The 21,900-nt window shown below is 34.5% G+C and overlaps 1 protein-coding gene across 4 annotated transcripts in view; it reads right to left on the reverse strand.

Moving 5' to 3' along the window:
* A1CF (APOBEC1 complementation factor) overlaps positions 1-17,002 on the reverse strand; it is a 63,637-nt gene extending 46,635 nt beyond the window's left edge. For 2 of the 4 annotated variants that reach the window (XM_039871818.1, XM_039871815.1), the window contains exons 1-2: positions 16,915-17,002; positions 43-186 (exon numbers count right to left, since the gene is read on the reverse strand). In XM_039871818.1, the coding sequence (XP_039727752.1) occupies positions 43-141 (99 nt within the window). In that variant the 5' untranslated portion in view covers positions 142-186; positions 16,915-17,002. Of the gene's footprint in view, positions 1-42; positions 187-4,972; positions 5,128-16,914 lie in introns of those variants that run through there. The other 2 variants (XM_039871817.1, XM_039871816.1) reach the window with 2 other exon arrangements.
* Between the last annotated feature and the right edge of the window lie 4,898 nt (positions 17,003-21,900).

The following is a 21,900-nucleotide window of genomic DNA, read 5'->3' on the forward strand; positions in this document are numbered from 1 at the left end:
ATTCAGTGGTGGGTCTCAGCAGATGTCACAAGAAGTTCCTACCTGGACCAAGCTATATCCTGTGCGCTGGACCAGTGCGCGAAGGGCTGCTTCCTTCTGGGTGCCGCTCAATCCATCCCCGGATTTGTGATTTGATTCCATTGAGAGTGATTATCAGCAAAAAATCAGGTTAATTAAGGTTGCTCACTGAAACCAAATTTAAGATAAATTAAGTAAATTGTTGTTGCCAAGTCTAAACTTGTCCTTTTCATGAAAGACAGCTTTAGGAAACATTCTCTATAAATGAGTCATTAAGATTAGAGCAATTAATAGCCGCACACAGACAAGGCCAGTTAAATGTCCTCATTAAAAAAGAGTTTTTATAGATGTTCAATTTCAGTTGAAATTTAAAAGAAAAAAAATGATTAATATCCTTTGTCCGATTAGAATGCAGATCAGTGATTCTCCATCCAGTGATCTCAGAATGTCACCAGAGGCTCAAAAACAAGTTAGCTCTTGCCAACTGAAACAATAAGTTTAATAATAATAAAAGAATGTACAGAATGGTCCTCACAGATGTGGGAAGAGGGCACTGTTACTAAAACAAATCAAGTCGTGTAAAGTATCAAAATCCTGAGAGTTTCACTTATCTATTTTATGTGTTAACTAAGACATTTAACTACTTACTTTCCAAAGATAATTTATAAAACAGAGTGTCCTGGTGATATATACAGAAGGCATCATATAAACTACTTTATGTAATAAAAACGTCACTGGGGTTTTAACAAAACAAGAAGAGTAGATTCTTTTGAGTGGTGTTAGAAAGGCCTACTAAAACCTAAATCACATACCAGATAGACCACTCAGTAGAGGACATGAAGCCCTTGGTAAAAATCTAAGAAATTATGAAAGTTTACATATGTCCATGTTTATGTATGTAGATAAATATTGCAACTTTAGCATTTTCTGGTCTAGACTTTCTATTTGAGAACAGGATTTGAACTCCATTCCCAATGTGATGGTTGTTCAAATTTATGAATTTCCAGAGCAAAAGTATGGCCGTATTGAAGGTTTAGTTTATGCATTTGCCAACTGATGCTAATTAATTATTACTTTGCATTACTTTGCAAAATATAGATTAGCCCTAATATTCTCTTTGAAAAAATGTTTACAATTGGTCTTAAGTTTATTTTGGTAGTGAATTAATGTGATAGCTCTTTATTTGTTCATGCATCATGAACCATAGCAAAATTAATAGAATATATGCATACATAAAATTCCAATATGTAGCCATAAAAACATCACACAAAGTTCCAATATGTGGCATTTTATTTTATAGAATATGTCAGCAAAAAAAGAAAAAGGAAATTAACCAGAATCCCTTCTTCGTTACTAAATCATTAGTAATGAATCATACATTAATTTGGTCCTGATCAATTTTGATCCTTTAAGGCCCAAAATAAAAGAAATTAAATTTCTTCATAGTAGATATATTTATTTTACTTTAGTAGCTTCCACAGTTTTAGAGAAAGACAGGCTTGGATTTAAATTTCAGTTCTGCCACCAGGATTCAACTTTTGTGAGACCCTGTTTCCAGTTCTAAGAAAATAATAGGTGCACTGATATCTAACTTGAAGTTTTTTTGTTTGTTTTTGTATTTTAACAAAGGATTAAATCAATCAAATAATGGATATGAGGTCACCTAACATGGTGCTTGGCATACAGAAGGTGCTCAAGAAATATTCCCTTTTTGTTCCTTATCTGTTTCTTTGATTCATCTTAGCCATCATCTGGAGTTCTCTGGATAGTTATTCTTTCTAGCAATTGTCTGAAGTAAAGAGAAATGTAGTTTTGAATTCATTATCTTAACCTCTTTCATATGGCTTTAATAATTAGTTATTTCATTTGTTTGTTTATATTTTTTAATTGGAAAAATCCTTAAGGTCCCGAGTCTGTGTGTGTCTTTCATAGAGCATCTTAGTGCTGCGATGAAAGTTAGACACAACCTAAATTTTCAGTGATGAAGAAAGATTTAGATAAGCAGTAGTACAGTGCAGCTAATAATGTTGACGTTATGGTAGAAAATGTAATGATTCAGATATATATTTGTGAAATATAATCAAGTAGAAAAGGAAGGCTACGAAACAGAATGTATAGTCTGATTTTGTTTAATAAAGACTGATTGTGAAAGGCTAACTGGTTATACCTGGGTAGTAGATTAATAAATTATATTTATCATTCTTGTTTATTTGACTATTTTTAGCTTTTTATAACATACAGCTCTTACTCTAATAATTAAAAAATGAGTTACATTAATAAATGAACATCAACGAAAACAAATCATCTCAAAAACTATGAGATATGGCTGAGAATCTATTCTGAGGAAACTGTTCATCATTTATTAGAAAACAGAAAAATGCTGAAAATAATATAAGCATTCAACTCAAGGAGCTAGGAAAAAACCAAATAGACTAGAGAAATTTAAACAAATTACAGTAACAAAACAGAAAAACCAATAGACTTGATAAATGTAAGAGCTGATTGAAAAGATTAGCAGCTTAGCACACTTCTGGCAATCTTGACAAGGTAAAAAGAAGGAAATCTATTTTAAAAACAAGGAAAAAAGAATATAAGGACAGGTCAAGAGACTTAAAAATATTTTTATCAATATTAAAGATTGTAGATGCAGTAGATAATTACCCAAAAAGCATGAATTCTTAAGATTACCTCCAGATGAGTTAAAAATTTGAATAAACTAGTATATTGAAAAATTCAATGTTCTCCTCCCTAATAACACAAAGTCCAAATGGTTTTAATAAGCAAGTTATACAATTCACTTAAGAAATATAATCCTTTTGTTATATAAAGCCTTTGAAGTATAGAAAAAATAGAAAAATAAAACACTTATGAAATTATCTATAGACTTACCATATCTCTGATACAAAGCCAGAAAAATTATCACAAAACAGAAAATTAGACCAATTTCACATTTAATATGGATATAAACTGCATATAGCAAAATATCAAAATACTAATATATAACAATCATGATGAGTTTATTACAGGAATAAGAAGATTGTTCAACATTAGTGAGTCCAGTAGTTTAACTACTTCATTTATAAAAAAAAGAAAAATATATCATCTCAGTAAATGTAAAAGTGGTACTTAATAAACTTCAAAACACACTATTGGTTTAAAAAACAAACAAACAAATTCTTAGTAAGTTAGCAATAGGATAAAACATCCTTAAATTGATAAAGACCATCTATCAGAAACATGAGCCAAACATCTTGTTCAATAGTGCAACACTGCAATCATTCATTTTCATTATAAACAAATCAACTATACAAAACTATTAGAACTAATAAAAGAATACTACAAAAGGACAGTTATAAAATGAATGTAACAGAACAGTACATAACAGAAATGTAATGAGAACATCTGAACAGTATAAACAAAACTTATAAAGTAAATAAGAATAAACAATACAAAATATCCAAAAGCTATATGAAGAAAATGTTAAAATTTTACTGAAGGATGTAAAAGCCTGCATAAATGGAAGTATTATCATAAAACTATCAGTTCTTCCAAAACTATTAATCTAATTCAATACCAATTTAAATTTCAATAAAATTATTTTGAAATTTGAAAAGTTGATTCTAAAGTTAATCTGGGAGAAAAAAAATGTGCACTAAATGCCACATGTATTGAAAGTATAGAATTGTTTGGAACCAGCTTGATCAAAGTTAAAATTAAAACAGGCACAGGAGTAGGCAAGTAAATTAATGGAATAGACCCATAGTTTTGTTTATACCGAAATTTGCCAATAGGTGCTGTTTTGAGTTATAAGGAGATCATAGACAAGTTGATAAAAAAATAAAGTTGGTATACTATCTCACAACACATACTAAAATTCTAAGTGGATTACAGAAATAACCTTTAAAAACATTGTATAACTACTAGAAGAAAATATTGGAGAATATTTTTATAAACTTGTGATGCCGAAGGTCTTCCTAACCAAACATATCAAGAGCCACAAGTAAAAAATAAAAAGACTAAAAGATTTGACTACATAAAAATTAAAAACATCTGTAATGACAAAATAAAGTTAAAAAGAAGCCACAGACTGAAAGAGAATAATTGCTATTTATACAGTATACAAAGAATTAATGTCTGTCATATATAAAGAAACAAATCAGCGGGCAGATGAGCAAAGGACATGAACAATTAATTCAGAGAAAAAAATAAAACTAGTTTATAAACTTATTTAACTATGGGCATTGTCTTTCATGATCAGAAAAAGCAAATGAAAACAAAAAACCTAGATAGCTTGGTTTTACCTATTTGGCAAAATTTGAAAAGGTTTCAAATAAGAAGGAAAATACGTATAACTAACATTTACTGAACAATTTCTATATGCTATGTTCTAAAAACTTTAAGTGTAATTCACTTAATTCTCATTAAAATTCATTGGGGCAGGATTTATCATTCCTGTGATATAGGTAATAAACCAAGTTGGAGAAGTTCACGAGCCCAGGGTTATTCAGATAGTTAGTGGCAGACCCATAGTTTGAATCTAGGTAGCTCAGGGCCAGACTCCATGCTTTTAATTACTAAATTTGACTTCTCAGTTTCCTTACTTTACAAAAATAGGCAAGTGGCAGGAGGGGGAGAAGAGAGATTTAATGTCTAACCAAGTTCCCTTGAACTGTTGCTGTGAGGAACATGTGACATCATGATGAAACTGATGAAGGTGATACTGTGAGTCTGCATTCTCTTCCATAGGAACTGTTGGTCTTGATCTTTTAAAGCACTCTGGTAATTTAGCCTCTTTGCTGGGATAAAAATGAACTAGTATAATAGCTCTTTTGAGTGGTAGGGTGGGTAGACAGTCTGATGGTTCACTTGGACATATTCAGGATCTGACGCCTTTTCGACACAGTCTAAAATGGACACATAGTCATTGCCAGCCTCGTTATGCACTTTGTCATACCTAACTGAAACATCACTCCTGGGCATGAGCGTAGAGTCTTCAGAGGTGACTGAGTGATGTATCACTTGGCAGGATCTGACTTGGATTTCATGTGAATTTCTATTAAAGTGTTTCCTTCTTCCCATTTATTGTTAGCTCTCTGGATTGTAGATAGCCTGAGAGGAGGAAGTCAACTATGGACCAAACATCCAAAGGAGTAGTACAGTGTTGCATAACCAGAGCCACTGGTACTTGTCATGGGCACAAAACACAGTTGTTTTGGGAGCAGGGTTTTATTTCTCTCCTCTATCTCCACCTTCAAATGCCATAGAACTCCTTTTTTTCTTCTCCTGTCTCTTACTCTCTTCTATTTTTTATCCTCTACTTTGCACGCTCTCTCTTGCTCCCTTCATGACAACACTGGCTAAAGAAGTTACTGATTCCATCTAGTAGGTATATTATACTTCTAAGATAAGGTATTAACTGTTGTAGAGAGGTAATGTACTTTATAAAGTACTTACAGACTTTCTAAAGAAATTGTTATTTTTGCAAAGATGTATAGGGCCAGCTAGTACTTTGATTACAGTTTAATTATATTTAAATCTATAAACTATCCTATTTAGAGTCACTCCAAGTCCTAAATAGAATAATTCAAAACAGCAAAACCTAAGACACTGGGGAAAATTGTACCATAGTAAAAATATCTATTGAAAAAAACATAACAATACCAGAGAAAAATATTATTGAAGCTGTTGACCTAGAATATATTAGCAAAAAAGACCAGCAGGTGTATAATAGACAAATGATTATATTGCAATTTTTGTATATGTCCTTGTGTATGTGCTTGCATGCATGCACACACACCTACACACATCTGAACTAAATAAGTGAGGAGCCACGATTTCCCAACTTTCTTTTTTTAATAATTCAAAATCAGAAATTGCACACAATCTCATTTGAAAAGAAAAAGTTATCCAAAATTTACCCCAAATCTTGGGAAAGTTAAGCACCTTCTTCTGGCCCTTCTGATCATCATTCTTGCAAAACAATCCTGACAGCAAGAAATATTTTTTTTTGTTTCATTTGAGGAATAAGTGATTTCAAATAGAATGAAAAATAAATTTATCATTTTAAAAGTATGTTTAAAAATTGTATAATTTTTGGTGCAGTGGAAACACTTCCTGCTTTTTAACATTCTCATTAAGTAGATATTATAGAGGGACAATTTTGTCTGCTTCAAAAATAATTTTACCATTTATTTGTTTAAAATGACCTTTAAAAATCAATAGGGAGCCTTTAAATCTCTAAAATTTAGCTTCAAACTGTGAATTACACAAGAAAAGATAGGAGAGAAGCATTAACCTATGCACGTCTTGTCGAAACAGGACTTTGAGATTTCACCAAAAGCATTCCTAAATTTTAGCAAATAATATTCACTCTGTTAAATCTCTCTCCCTATTTTTATCATGCTCTGAAAAACAACTTTACTCTAATCTTCTGTTCAGTGTGTGTCCAGTTTGAGTGAATTTCTTAACTGTGACTTGCAATATCTTGCTACACAGGACCTTATCCTTAAAATACTGTACCACTATTAAAACATACTCCAACCTAGAGCTAGATTATTTAAGAATAGCACTAGTCAACACCAGTTGACAACAGGTATGAGATGCAGGAGCTGTTGAGAAAGAACAGACTCCCTATCTGGCCTCGCATTATAATCACCTGTACTTGGGCATCACCTTCCCACACCCAGAGGAATTCTGATTTAACTGGTCTGGAGTGGGGCCCAAGAAATGGTATGCTTTAAAACCTCTCAGGTCATAGTATGCAACTGAGTTTAGAACTGCTGAATTAAGCTCCAGTCTGTACATGTTAAATGTCAAACAAAACAAAACAATGGAGAGTAATCAAATTCATTTCACCTTCCAAAGAGATGGGATGGATATATAAAACTTTTACTAAAAAAGAAAAAAATTTATTGAAGAAAGATAGAGACTTGATTATAGAAAAATGAGAAATAATTTAAAAATTCTCTTATAATTGTCTTGTCTACACTTTTATAACTTCTAATGAAAAAATGTTTTCCTAACTGCTAACCATATGTGACAACATGGATGGACCTCGAGATAATCATGCTAAGTGAAATAAGCCAGACAGAAAAAGTTGAAAATCACATGATATCACTTATATATGGGATATAAACCTAAAAGCAACAAATGAGCAGGACAAACAGAGACTCATGGACTGTAGGCTAGTGGTTACTAGTGGGGTGGTTACTAGTAGGCTGGGTAAAGGGGATCAAATATAGGGTTTACGGGAAGGGTGAAATGGGTAAAGGGGATCAAATATATGGAAGCTGAAGGAAACTGGACTTTGTGTGGTAAACACACAAAAAATATACAGATGTCAAATGATAATGTATACCTGAAAATTATATAATTGTATTAACCAATGTTACCCCAATAAACTTAATTAAAAAAAAAAGAAATAACGACTTTGAAATACCGCCCTCCCCTCCACCCCCAAATTATACATTCTTCTTAGATTCTGGCTGAAATAATTTGTTTTCAACTCAATTTCCATGAGGATCAGTCACTTAGGTATTCACATTAATGCTGTATGCATAACTGTGCCTCGTAGTGGTTCTGTGTATGTCGAGGAAGCAAAAGCTGTGATATAGAAAGGAGAGTAGAAAGTAAGGATGGCTTTTAAAAGAGAGAGGAACAGATGTAGGACGTACATAGTTAATAACAAAGCGCCTGAGCAGGTCAACGAATCTCTATCCCTACGAATCCCTATAGCCTCTTTATCCCAAACAAACTAGGCTCCTCATGAAGTCTGGATCTTGACTTTTTTCCTGCTTTATATACACATGTATCCTTACTTGTTGCTCCTCTTATACTCCTACCCCCAACTCCCACTTCCTCTTCTGTTACTAGACTTAACCTGAGCTCAACCAAAGTGTAGGATGAAACTTCACTGCTTACTACCCTCTGGGCACTGCTCCTCTGTTTTGCACACCATTGCTAGGTCAGTCTCCCTAAAATGTCTCTTCTAATATTCTTCTGCTCAAAAACCTTCATTGACCTCATCGCTAACTAAAAAGAAGCAGTTTATTCCCTTAGCCTGACATTCAGTGCCTGCCATGATCTAGCCCTAACTCTACTTTCCAGATTATCTCTCAGGGGAAATCAAGAGCTATTCTATGCTCGATCCTATCCAGTCTCCCAGATACACCAGTAACTTCTTAGGTTCCTTTGTTCTTGTTTCCTGTTTGCCATTTTCCTAGGGTTCCCATCTTTCTTTCCACAATCTCCCTGGCTCAGACAAATTCCTGCCCACTCCATTAGATTGTGTGTGTTATGTGGATATGTGTGTATGAATGCACAAACGTGTGTGGACATGAATGTGTTTACACAGGGGTGAATAAACTCCTGGTGGCCAGTGTTGGCAGCACGTCATATAAGAGACCTCCTTATACATCCCTTTATTTCTGGAACTAGCTCTAATACCACCACCCCTTTACAAATCCTCCAGCCTCTGCTCATCTTGGATAATATCAAGATAGATAGAAACTGTGAGATCCTCCTAAGTGACTTGTTCTTGGTAGCACTGAAGATTGAGAGGTGAAAACAATTGTTTTTTAATCTAAAAAAGATTTTGGAAAATTTTAATAATAGATGGAAACTGCAGGTGTTAGAGGAAGAAGTGGGTGAAGGGGAGGAAAAGGAGAGCCTTGAAATCAGACAACATGAGGAGCCTCCTACTTCCTTAAGGTTATACTGTGATGATTCATTTTATATGTAATTTGACTGGGGCGCAAGGTGCCCAGACATTTGGCCCAACATTATTTTGGATGTGTCTGTGAGGATGTTTCTGGATGAGATTAGCATTTGAATTAATAGACTGAGTGAAGCTGATTGCCCTTCCCAGTGTGGATGGGTCTCATCCAATCAATTGAAGACCGGACTAGAACCAAAATGTTGAATAAGAGGGAGCTCCACCTGCCATGGGACATCAGTCTTTTCTAGACTTCACACTTGAACCAAAATATGGGCTCCTCCTGGGTCTTGAGCCTTCCTGCTTTCAGACGGGAACTCCACATTGGCTATTCTGAGTCTCCAGCTTGCCAACTGCGGATCTTGGGACTTTCCAGCCTCCATAGTCATCTAAGCCAACTTTTTATAATAATTTCTTGATATATATATATATAGATATATATATCTATATATATATCTATATATATATATATCTTATAGATACTACTAAATAGTACTAGTATCTTAAAGATAATAGACAATGACAACACTATAACTATGGGAGGTGAACATACAATGAAATATATATATGATATACTGTTCGATTGTATACTTGAAATATTGCATTTTATTAATCAATGTCACTATAATAAGTTTAAAAAACAATAAATCTCTAAATATTTTGGGATTTTCCAAAAATAAAAATAAAGAAGCTTTATGTATATATATTTGCCAATTAAAATTCCAACTAGGATATTGGTTCTGTTTCTCAGGAGAACTTCAGCTAATGAATGTACATAAATGGTTTTGGTGTTGTCCTAGTACTTGTAAAATCAGGCTACAGGTGGCTGTTGTGCTATCTTCAGGCAGTTATGATACTCAACTCTTCCCACTATGCCTGCCTTCCTTGAAGATACTTGGGAAAGAGAACTGGCAGAATTTAGAAATTCTAGAATGGCATAGTTTCATGAGAAAAATAGAAATTCTTTGTATATATGCTTAATTTCTAAGTTGACTTACAAGTTGGTAAAATGGTAATCAAAGCATACAATTTAGATACCCTTAACCTCAAAAGCAGATGTTTATTCAATAGTCCTGGGACCAATTATTTGTGTGACAGATTACAGAGATGTGATGGGCTGTGAATACTATATTTCATTCATTCTTGGTCTCGTGTTATTATGTGTTTCTTTTTTTTATGATTGTCCTTTTGAATTTTTGTGTTGATGTGGTTTCCTCAGATAAATTTGGAAAAATTAAGTTGAAAGCTCAATTCTCACCAAGACTGCCAATCACTAATTAATGAAATATATTTGATCCTTGAGTGAAGTTTATAAAGTCCAACTATCTAAAGCTCCATATTACAGTGGCCTCGAAGCAATCTGACACTTGTAATGAAAGACAGCCTTCTGTTTCCTTAAAAAAACAGATTATATAGTCCTGATTTTATGCTGACTTACATGCATTGCATAAACTGATTTTACTAAATTCTTGCTCCTTATTTCTATTCTAGTCAGCCACTGAATCCTGATACTTTGCCCCGCTTTTGAATTCCTACCCACGTTAATTATGGTCCATACAATCACCATTTACTACCGAGAGCATTGTCTTAATTCAACCTCTAGTCTTTTCTAACTCTAATACCATCTTCATAGCACTGGTTAGTTTTCTTAAATGTCCATTTTATATAACTCTCCTACTAAAAGAATTTCAGTGGCTCCATATTTCATAACTCTATCAATTAATGTCAACTTTTCTGTTTCATCATCTATCAAACTTCTCCAACTTTGTATTCCATATTAATTTATAGTGTAGACCTTATCTCTACTCAGGCCAGTTTGAAAGATGACTGAGTTTAGAAAAGAAGGGAGAAGAAAGGGACTCTAGGAGATAGAGATGGAAGTAAAAGTAGCATAGATGGTTGACAAGTTTAGTTATTATAGCCCCTTCGAATACTACAGAGTATTTTTTTTTTGTCCTCATTTTCTAGTTTTGCTGAATAATTTAGAATATACAAAATTTTGCCCTGTGTTGTTCATTATTGATTTACAAGCAAGAGGGTGTCATGGTAGGAAAACCATAGGATAGTGGATTCAAACTGACTTTAGGTTTGAATGTTATAGTTTCTCCCCTTAAGAACTTTGTAAACGTGGGTCAAGTTATATAATCAGATCCTAGTTTCTTCATTTCAAAACTGGGGATGATATTTGGCTTTATGGCTAATTTGAAAGGCAAGTAAAAATAAGAGTTTCTGGACTTTATAGGTTTTTCCCTTAAAATACCTAAAGGGCCATATAATGGTATTTTCTGGATGATTCTAATTTAAGTCAGTGTACCTGTATTAAGTAGTTTTTATATAATGAGGGAGAGACATGGAGGAAATGATATCTGGTAAGTGCTATACTGAAATGAATTTAATGATAAATCAAAATTATTTAGTAAATAAAATTTTCCTCCAAAATCAGACAAATATCTACCATTTAAATATTTTATATTATCCTCTGGTTACCCATCACATGTCCACCCTGGACCATCTCTCTTCTATATCTATCTTCCCCACCATCAAAACTTACTTGTCCTAAGTACCATTCACACAAAATTTACCAGGCTACTCTCTGCTAAGTGGTTTTAGGCTAAAGTGTTCCTGAGTGTCCCTATCACTCACACTCTGCATCCCAGCTAATTTGTATTTTAACAAGGAACTTCTGAAAACATATTCTTATTATCCTAAATGAATAACTCTATTGAGGCTGGTAAAGCTGCTATTTGGGAGCATCTGGGTCTTAATTTAAAGCTCCAAATTAGGTCAGTTTAAATATAGGACTCCCTTAGCATTCAGAGTCCTAGCAGCCCAATTATTCTTTCCCTGGGGAGAAGGGTGTATTCTTCAGGTGGGAAGTGCTATGCCCTCGTCAGACACTAGCAGATTTTTGGCATAAGGCAGCAGAGTCATTCAGGACAGTTACTTCGTATTTTCAGAGGTGCCTCCACTACGTTCGTGGTCCCTGCGCCTGCCCACATTTCCTCTGTGCTCTGGGCCTGGCAATCTCTCAAAGTCACAAAATGAGTGTCCTGTAACCTAGTCTCTGGCTGTGTCTGTCCATGATTCTGGATATAGCAAGGAAGGCGGAACTCATAGTGAAGGGAATATTCCCCTTAACCACGGAGGTCCTGTTAATGTCTCCCAGAATTTGTGTAGAATCAGGCCATGTGCAGTGGGGGGTGGTATAATCGAAAGGGCCTCTCTGAGTGCCAGGGTCCTGCACTTGGGTTCTTACCCTAACAAAAAGTATCTTTCATCCTTGGGAAGTCATTTAGCTTTTCTCTGAGAAATAAAGGACCTCAAAAGTTTCTTTCTGATTCCAAGATTCAGTGCTTCTCAGTGTTCCATTTTTACTCTGTTTACAGGGTAGTATGTGCCAGACTGCTGGAGTTCACTTGTTTCTACCACTTATTCACTCTGTGACTTTGGGCAGGTTTCTCCATGTCCCTAAGACTTACTCTCTTTATTGGAAAAATGGCACAGCAATAGTACCTATTTCATAGGATTCCAGAGGATTGAACAAGTTAGTCTATTTGCCTGGCATGTGGCAGGAGCGATATAAAGATGTAAGAGCTATTATTAATACCACTGTTATCATCATCATAGGGTGCCAGTTCTAATCGGTTGGTAGTAAATGCCTTAATTGTGAGGCACTGCTAGGGATATTCAGGAAAAACAATTCCTGAGATGAGCATTTATATGTTCTAACACAGTGTTCCCCTCCAGGGTACCAGATTCTGATTTCTGACTTCCACTGCATGTAATTGGAGGCATTAAGGTTTAAGTATATCTAATAAATCAATTTACTTCACTCAGGAGGCTCTAGCTGAAAAGATAAGCACTGAACACAATCCTGATATGAGAGCGGGGTAGAAGAATACAAAAGGCGAGTTAATAGAAATGAAAAACAACTGTATTTATACATAATACTCCACCAGCGCCCTGCCATTCTTTTAGGACATACTATAGTATCCTCCCTTCCTTCGCTTCTTTCACTATGTTAGTTACAGCATCTGTACTAAATTAAATCTTTTGAGGGTTGTTTTCTTCTGGGGCCTGCCTGGGGCTGATTTTTCTCTCACCTTCCATGTGGAGTCTTATGACCTCTCTTTATAGTTTCATCTAACCTCTTAATTAACTTATCAACAAATTGGTTAATGTCTAGAACAGTAGTTGAAGGCTCCCTACATAATCAGCACTGTGCTGCATAAACAGAGCTAGGCTTATACATTCTAGGTGACAGCATCTTTCAATTAACTAGCTTTGTACCATTGGAATGATAAATAGTGACTCAATTCCCTTAAAGGAACTAGGCATGTTAAATTGACTATGAAGAAATTTGGCATTAAAAAAAAACTAAACAAATTCTTCCGTATAAAATACTTTGTAAACTAGATTATTCTATAGACATAAGGTATTATATTAGTTAATTCTGCTATGTCAGTCAAGTGTTCTTAAACCAATTGGGCATCCCAGAAACAATGGTCATTTTTTAACTGCCAGGGAAGAGAAGACATTACTATATCACTGAAGGGATTTTATAGAATTACGAACTAGTTTGTTCAATTAGTCATTCATTTGAACAAACTGTCATGTACTAATTCTCTTTAGCCATATTATTGACTAGGGCAGAATATTGCACGTAACCTTGCAAACTGAAAAAAGTTACCTTAGTCCTTATTATTACTTTCCTAATAATATGACCAGGGACCAAGCCCTAATGGAATTAGTAAACCTGAACCTGAAAAATGTTTTCCATATGATCGTTAAATCTACATATATGAAATTCCACATACATATCTATATGAAGGAAAAAAGCTTAGTTTATATATCTTTTTAAAAAATCAAATTGGAGGCTCAAGATACCAGCATATTTTAGTCAAGACAACCATTTTTATAAAAGAAAATATTTTAATTTTTGGTTTGGATCAATTGAAAATATTCAACACAAAATTTTAATTTATTAAAAATTCTAAATTGTTTTTAGAAGCTGATAACCTAGTTGAAGTAGGTTTGATGGAATAAAATAATAAACTAGCTTTCCTAATCCAACCATCAGTAAACATATGTTAATAACTGCCTAGATTTTACAGTATTGGGCCCAGGGGCAGATGGGATTTAGATTTCTAATATAGAATGTCACTGCAGTAGTGCTGCTCCTTTTCCAGATGCTTTCCAGAGTTTGGATTGTTAGAACTGCACTTTAGAGGAGCCTGGTTACTGTTTCCACGAATAAGATAAAATGGTGTTTATCCTTCGTCAATCAATATTGTCTTGTTTGAACTTATTGAGTCATTTAGAGACGCTTAAGGTAATGAAAACTATTGTGCAATAGTACCCAGAGTACTACCCAGCTTTCTGAGAGATGACAATATTTTAAATGACAGTTATTGAGACAGATTTTTAACATCAGCTGGCTATGTGATGAAATAAACGCACGACAGGGTGTCCTGTAGGTTTCAGTGAAAAGAGAATTGGGTTTTTAACTAAGAGTTTTCTTGAGCAAAATTCTCAAAAATAAATATATACTTTTTTTTTTTTTAGAAAAAATATTATATGTTGTCTTTTTCTTTGAATAAATGGAAATGGGTTACTATTTGTGGTTAATACAAACTTTACTATTTGTGTTCAATTTTTTTATTTAAACCGTATTAGTATTGTTTTGACAATGAGGAGCTAATGAGTAGGTTCAGAAAATTTTAGGAAATTTTTCTGGAGGTTGTTATAAATAAGGGAATGGAAAGGGAAGAGAGTTTTGTTAAATTTCTCTCTAGTGCTAGGAACTGTGCTTAACTGTTTTGCTATATTTCATTTAATCTTCACTAAATTCTGCAGGGCAGATTTTATCCTCATTTCACATTTGAAGAGTCTGAGATTCAGGGAAGTTAAATATTACGCCTGTCACAAACCTACGGAGTTTTGGAACATGCATTCCAACCCAGCTCTATCAGGAAAAAGTTCAGTGTTAATTTTATAATTAATTTGGGACATCTCTAAGATAAGCATGGTCCTGTGTGATGGGAGATAGCTAGACTGTAAGGTCTCTTTTTAATTGTGACAATTTCAATAGTGATGATTTCAGTCAATTGTTGTTATAAATGCTGGACGTGGGCTATAAAAATGATTTGTTCTTTCTTAATCTGTGTTCTGAGGAATACCATTTCTGAGAGACATTTATAGGTGTTCCTGAAAGCTGTTCTGTTGTAAATTATGATTAGGAAACAAAACATTGCCTTCCCATAGATATTCACCATGAATGAATATGTTTATACATAGACATGTTTATACTGTGAGTACAGTATAATGGTGACAGACTTGGGCTCTGAAGTCAGACCACCTGGCTGGGGAACCTGGCTCTGTCGATTCCTAACTGGGTGATATTAAGCCTGTTAGGTAACTTATTTGTACCTCAGCTTTCTCATTTGTAAAATGTTATAATAGTATCTACCCTATATGGCTGTTCTAAGAATAACATGAGATAAAGTCATGGAAAGTGCTGAGAAGTGCATTTGGAAATAAATGCCTGTTATTATTATTACTCAAAACACTCATAGTAACAAGACCTACTTTAATTTATCTAACCACCATTTCTTCAACTTACTTGATAATGGAGTGACATTTTGAGCCACATTTATTAATGTCCTCTGGCTACAGTATAGAAATGTATTTGAGATGATACAAAATCAACTTGATGTTAGCCTAGTTAGTCATAATAACTAAATATTCAGTGTTTTTCATATCCATTATGTCATTTTATGTTTGCCCATAACAACTAATTTCTTTTTTCTTGCCAACTAACTATCTTCCCTCTGCCCTTACACTTGATAATAATAAAATGGAACAGTAAAATGTGAGAAGTGTCTCAAACAAGCAGTATCAACATGATTCCAGAAAATGTGGCCCTTACAAATGAATCTGTAAGTCATTTGTCTATTATTCTGGAGTTAGCAAGGGAGGGCCTCAGTGCTTTGACAAATAAGTGATTTTACTTTTATTTCCAGAACTATACTCCTGTTGTAGGCATCTCAGCACATATTATTAAGAATGTTTCAGACCAGACCAACACATCTTTGCTCCTAAATTGTAGACTTGAGTTTGCCAATGTGTATTTTGCAAAACACTAATTCTGCACAATGCACAAATAATGCTATGTTCTTTATCTTCTTGGAGATATTCAATACACATCCGAAAAGTTCTATAGAACATAAACATGTTTAACTTGAAGTTTATCCTCCTTGCAACTTACTTCGGTAATCATGGAACAAAAGTATTTCAATCAGAGAATTTAAGAGATTTCTGATAGAAATGAGATATTCCTTGAAAGTGCCCTGATTGATTTGTTTCTTTAGATAAAATTCATCATATACTGATTGTGAATTATTTTTTCGAGTTAATAAAAAGATTATGCAAAAAATGTATCCACTGCAACACAGTTGCCTAAACCATCCTGAAAGGAAAAGATCTAATAATTAGCCATCGCAAGGTTGAGATTTAACACGCTCATAGCCAATCATTTTTCATGACTGTTTTTGTTTTGTTTTATTCTTTAGGATGAAAATGAATAGCTTAGGGCATTCCTTTGGTTAGTACAATAGTAGCAGAGGAAATAGCACGAATTTACCGAGGCGGTTTTTGTTTGTTTGTTTTTCCAGTAGTGGTGCAGGATAAAGGAGAAAAAGAGAGATAATTGAATATATGAAGTCTGAAGTATGAGAATTATGATCCATACAGAGAACTCAGAATCTGCCAGTGATGTTAATACTATATCTCTTGTCAATTACATTTTAAAGCTTCTCAGAGTCCTAGGACCAGGACGGGTAGGCAACCACAACTCTCCCTGCTGTCTGGCTATTGCTAAATAAACTTTTCAGAAACATTAGCCCTATTCTTGAACCCGAAGTAGTAAATCTACATTTCTTGGCATCAGAAAATGATTCAATTCAAGAAGCAAAAGATGGCACCATCTCATTTTGAGATTATATGATCATTCCAATAGTTTCTTGTTTTTAGGTTGCTTCATTAGTATAAAAACAAAGTAGAAGAATCCCTAAATTAGGTTCTATAATAGAAGAGGGTAAAAGCTGTTTTCATTGCATTTCCACTGATCCACACTGCACAATATTACAGAATTGAAATAGAAAAATCAAACACATGGACCATACCTGAGTGATTTCAGAGATCCTCACCTGGAAAAGGTTTCCTTGATTATGGCGAATTCAACGTGTCACTCTGGTTATGTTCTAATCATCATATCAAACTCCAAAGGTTCAGTGGCTTTAGGTTTGGTTTACAATTCCTAGGAGTTAAACTTTAACTCACCCCGTCTCTTGCATCCATGCAGCCCTTTGACCGGATACTTGGGTCACTACAGCCCAAACAGAATCTACAAAACTACTGTTGTCATTTGTTTACAAAATTAAAATGAACTTCGCATTAAAAACATTGATGTGAATATTATTTTGAAGCTATTTTAGCGACATATTTAAAAATTAGAACTCACTACAATTTGGGTAAATAACCTTTTTTATATGTTAGTTCCTTTTTTTTCTGCTATACCAAAATGACATAAAAACTAAGATAACTTAGGAGAATATTTTTTTACACTTTTCATATCACCGTATTACATGGAGTAAAGTGTGGAGTTTTAGGTCAAGTATGTAGATAAATACTAGTTTACAAAACTAAAATACACAGAGCATTTATATAACCAAGTAAATAGGGTCAGATGAGGTTGGGGCAAGCATGCTTCTTTTTATATAAGCGTCTCATTCAGATATTAAGAGGAAGCCATGACTGAAAGCATAATAATCAGCTGGGATTATATGAGAGCTGAGGCTGTTGTTGATTGCTTGAAACCTCAGTGGTAACCGTGTTTCTTGAAGAATTGAGAAATGGTATTTTCAAAGATATGAACTCTACATTTGAGATTCTGTGAGAAGAGCTCTCTAGTCTACAGAGAAAATTCCTAAGGGTAGAGTCCACTTAAACAAGCAAACTAAAACCCTTTTGAGTAAATTTTAAGGGTACATAAACCACAGGCCCCAAAGCTAGAATTAGAGCACATTCTCACTTAGCTTCAGTTCTAGTAAGAGGAGTCTAATTTTCTAAGAACCAACTATTAACAGAAGTACATTGAATTTAGAAAAGCACAGAATGAGCAATCCTTCCATAGTACAGACATAGAGAAAGATGAATCGATGAAGTACATCTGGGAATACAAAACAGGTGATATGACCTACTAATGGCTAGTACTGCCTACAGTTTTAAATTCTCAGATATGTAGAGGCCTTGATTTACCTCAACCTCTCCCAAAGCAATGCATGACAAGGCTTAACAAAAACACCCCAGGAACAATTGTTTTGCCTTGGAATTGTGCCCCTGGAGTGAGACCTAAGATAAATATTCACGCCCCACCCAGCTAGACAGCTGAATGAAGGACAGGTACTTCTACAATCTCCTTGGGGATAGACCTCCCCCTCCTCAAGCTGTTACTTGTTTTCCTCATGAAAGCTCAGTATGGGCTTGTATGGTTCCCAAATAAGTGAGGAATTCTTACCTTGAGTCTGCCTGGTCCTACAAGGAATTGCTGATGTTGTAATGTTGTCAGTCGGCTTCCTTTGTCATTTTGTGCGGTTAGGTGCTTGAATGGTGAGAAAGGGAGATGACGAAAGGAAAGCCACTATTTTTAGGTATCTGATGGCAACAACAAAGTATGACAGGTAGAGGAATGAATTATATTTACTAGTTAAAAAAACAATATATCAATTTCCTCTTTGATGGGTCCTGACATTCAACTGAGTGTGATTATAATATAATTTTAAACCCAAGTTTTTAGAAATCGGTTAAAACAGTCCTGAAATCTGACAATTCAAACAGGACAATTCATGCATTACTCATAAAAGCAGAGAGCAGGAATGAATTTAGTGGCATTATAAAGATGTAGCTGGAAAGTTTTTCCTTTTTATTTTTAAACCATATTTTGTTGCAGTGATAGGGACATGTCGATGAGCAATTAAAAGAAAAATAATGGATTAGCCTCTCTCTTTCTGAAAGTTACTTAGGTGGACAATCTGTGGCCTTGAAACCAAGAGAAACTAGCTGATCAGAATGAGATCAAATTCATGACCTTGATCTCATCAGTCTAATCAAGGAAATAGCTGTACCTAGAATGGCAAGGCTTGCTTTTACTTTGTAAAAATAAACCTGGTTTAGCCCTCCTAAGGCCTCATCCTCCTGAGAGGGACAAAACAATAATCAAACTGTTATACAGTGTAAACAAACAAATCTGGTTTAAATAGTGGCTGGTAAATATTTTTCATTCATTTATTATACAAACAACTATTGAGGATATACTGTCTGGTAAGCATTGTGTTAAATGAGTGATTATTTAAAATGAGGGTTGAGTCTATAAGAAGGCTGCAAAAGTCAATACACTGGGTTCTATCCACCATTAAAACTAGAACAGAATAGAAAACGTCAAGTGAATTTCATCAAGAAAAATGGTATGTAGTATTTATGAAACTTCTGTTTCAGTTACATGTATGGATGTACTGGTTATTGTGTAAGTTTTATTTTCTATTGTGGAGCATTATTGAAAAAGTTTCCAAAATATTTTGTTAGTCTTTAGATATTTAGTGGTTAATAAGCCAGATATAATGTATACGTAGCAAGCAATTACACCCCCTTGTTATTTAACTTAGTTGTAATAAATATTACGAAGGAGAAGTACAGGATGCTACCCAAAGCATAAAACACAGGGACCTAATCTAGACTGGGACTGGGAGGGAGGTGAGAAAGATCTTCCAGAACACCAGATATTTAAACTGAGGACTGAGGGATGCATGGCATGGGAGGGTGGGCATTCCGGGAGGTGTAAATAGCACATGTGGATGCTCTGAATTTAGCACATTCGAATAACTGGTAGAAGTCCAGTGTGAGGGGTAAAGAAGAGAGAGAGGGGAAAAGTGGCTGGAGGCCAACTCAGACAGATTTCCAATGTTATCCTGGGGCAATGGCAAGTCACCGAAGGGTTGTAAGAAGGTGAGCCACATGATCTATTCGTGTATATTTAGGTGTAGAGTTGAGAACAAATTGTCATGAGATGACATTTCCTGCCTCTCTTCTTTTTTAATTGATTTATGATTGACATATAACACTATATTTCTCTTTTCTAAAAAATGAAAATGTGCTGTGTTAGAATTATTTTGTCCATGCATGTATTCAGGTAAGAGTTAATGATTTGTATTTGAGGGAAGCAAAGCCTTAACAGACCAGTTAGAGAGGAGGTGGTGGTGGTTAAAATTAGAGTGGTGGCACTGGAGCAAGAAAGAATGGATAGAGGAAGAGGTTTGCAAAGTGCACTATAATCAGGTCCACAGCTGATGTTCATTAAGTGATAGCTATCAATTATTTGCACATGAATTATTTGGCTTGTGAATTTTAACTAATCTTGTCTTTAATATCAGACTAATTTTGCCATCCAGCAGAGCTGGCATATTTAGGCAAAATTCATTGATTATTGCTGGCTTAGGTAAAACAAAAAGCTTTAAAAACTGAAAACAGAAATCAAAGCCAGAGATTACCAAGTGTAAGAAGCTTGCATCCCAGCCACCATTGTCCCTCGCCAACATCAATAAGAAATTTCTTTACTATTTTCAATTTCCTAGTAATTCAAAATTCATTTTGGTTGTTGGATAGTTGGGGGGTTATATTTAGTTAACTGGAAGGGAGCATTATAAAGAATGAAAGGACCATGTCAGATGCATGACACAGGAAAAAAACCTGATTCTCTTTCCCTGCCTATTGTGTGGAAAGAGCTTTGAACTTAAAGTTGGCACCTGAGGAATCTGGTCTTAATACTTTCACTTATGAACTATGTCTGCCCCTCGTCTGACTACTCAGTGAACTCACGTATAAGGAAAACATGTTCCTCCGTTTTCTCCCTCACTAATTATTGAGAGGGTCAAGTGAATTGGAATACATGAAAATAATTTGAAAATAAGAAGAGTATAAGAGTACAGAGTGGTTTAATTACAGAGCAAATTAAATCTACATGCCCCAGTTTGTCAGTGGCACTCCTTATTTTAATCTGTGAAATAAGGACTTCTAGGATTTATGCCTGTTCTTTTAGAGCTTCATAGTATTTCAAATCTGAAAGCTTGATGCTATTCTTAATGCCTACAAGACTCTGGAAGATAGTACAATTTGATTCAGTGGGTTAGAATCCATCTGTTCTCATAATGTCATATCCTAAGACTTTAGGCTTTTAAAAAGGTATTGGTTTTGTAACTAGAGCCATCTAGTGTTGAATTGATCAAAACACACACACACACACACACACACACACACACACACACACACACACACACCCATTTGCTTTGTGCTTTAAGAAGTTACATTTGGTTCTCCTGAGTGACATTTTCAATATCAAACAATTGCAGGATTAAACGAATATTTGAGAATTTTCTTTAAGTCTAGATTAAAAACCCTGGTATTGAGTGGGATGCTACCCTGGGCCTGTCCTGTAAGCATGAGTCAATTGTCTCCCACTTCTTATTCCCTTGTATTTTATAAATGTTCTTGAAATTAGAGTTTTTAAATGTTTTCTTGTTTTTTAAAGCAATATTATTTAGCTCAACCAACTCCAAAACAAATATTTTTTAAAAAGAAAAATTTTAGAAAAGGAAATCTAGTTATCAAATCTGGTTTATTCCTTTATAAATATTACAATATATAGATCATTAGGTCTTTAATCTGTGCTGTGTTCTATTGTGTCACAAAATAATTCCTACAGAAAAAGCTCCACTAACTTTTAGATAACTTCTTGAGAGGGCGTTATTACATAATCTCTCTTTTAATGACCATGTCATTACCTATTTCCTTGAGTTAATTTTACTGTTTTGACAAAAGCAGATGTCTTCTTTTTAGAAGGTAGAAGGCATTCCGGAGGAATCGAAGCTAAAACATTTGCATACATATGCACGTGTGTACACACCACCACAAGCATACACATACACCCTAGACACAACTATGGTATAACCACATTTCCCCCCCTTTCACACAACTGTTCATTACCAATTGGTATTGTGAATTCTTCAGATTAATGAAGAATCTAAGAAGTTAGCAATTTCTAGCAATTTAGGCAACAT

This window comes from Pteropus medius, unplaced genomic scaffold (genome assembly GCF_902729225.1).
Source record: "Pteropus medius unplaced genomic scaffold, Ma_sr-lr_union100, whole genome shotgun sequence".
In the NCBI taxonomy this organism is placed as follows: domain Eukaryota; kingdom Metazoa; phylum Chordata; class Mammalia; order Chiroptera; family Pteropodidae; genus Pteropus; species Pteropus medius.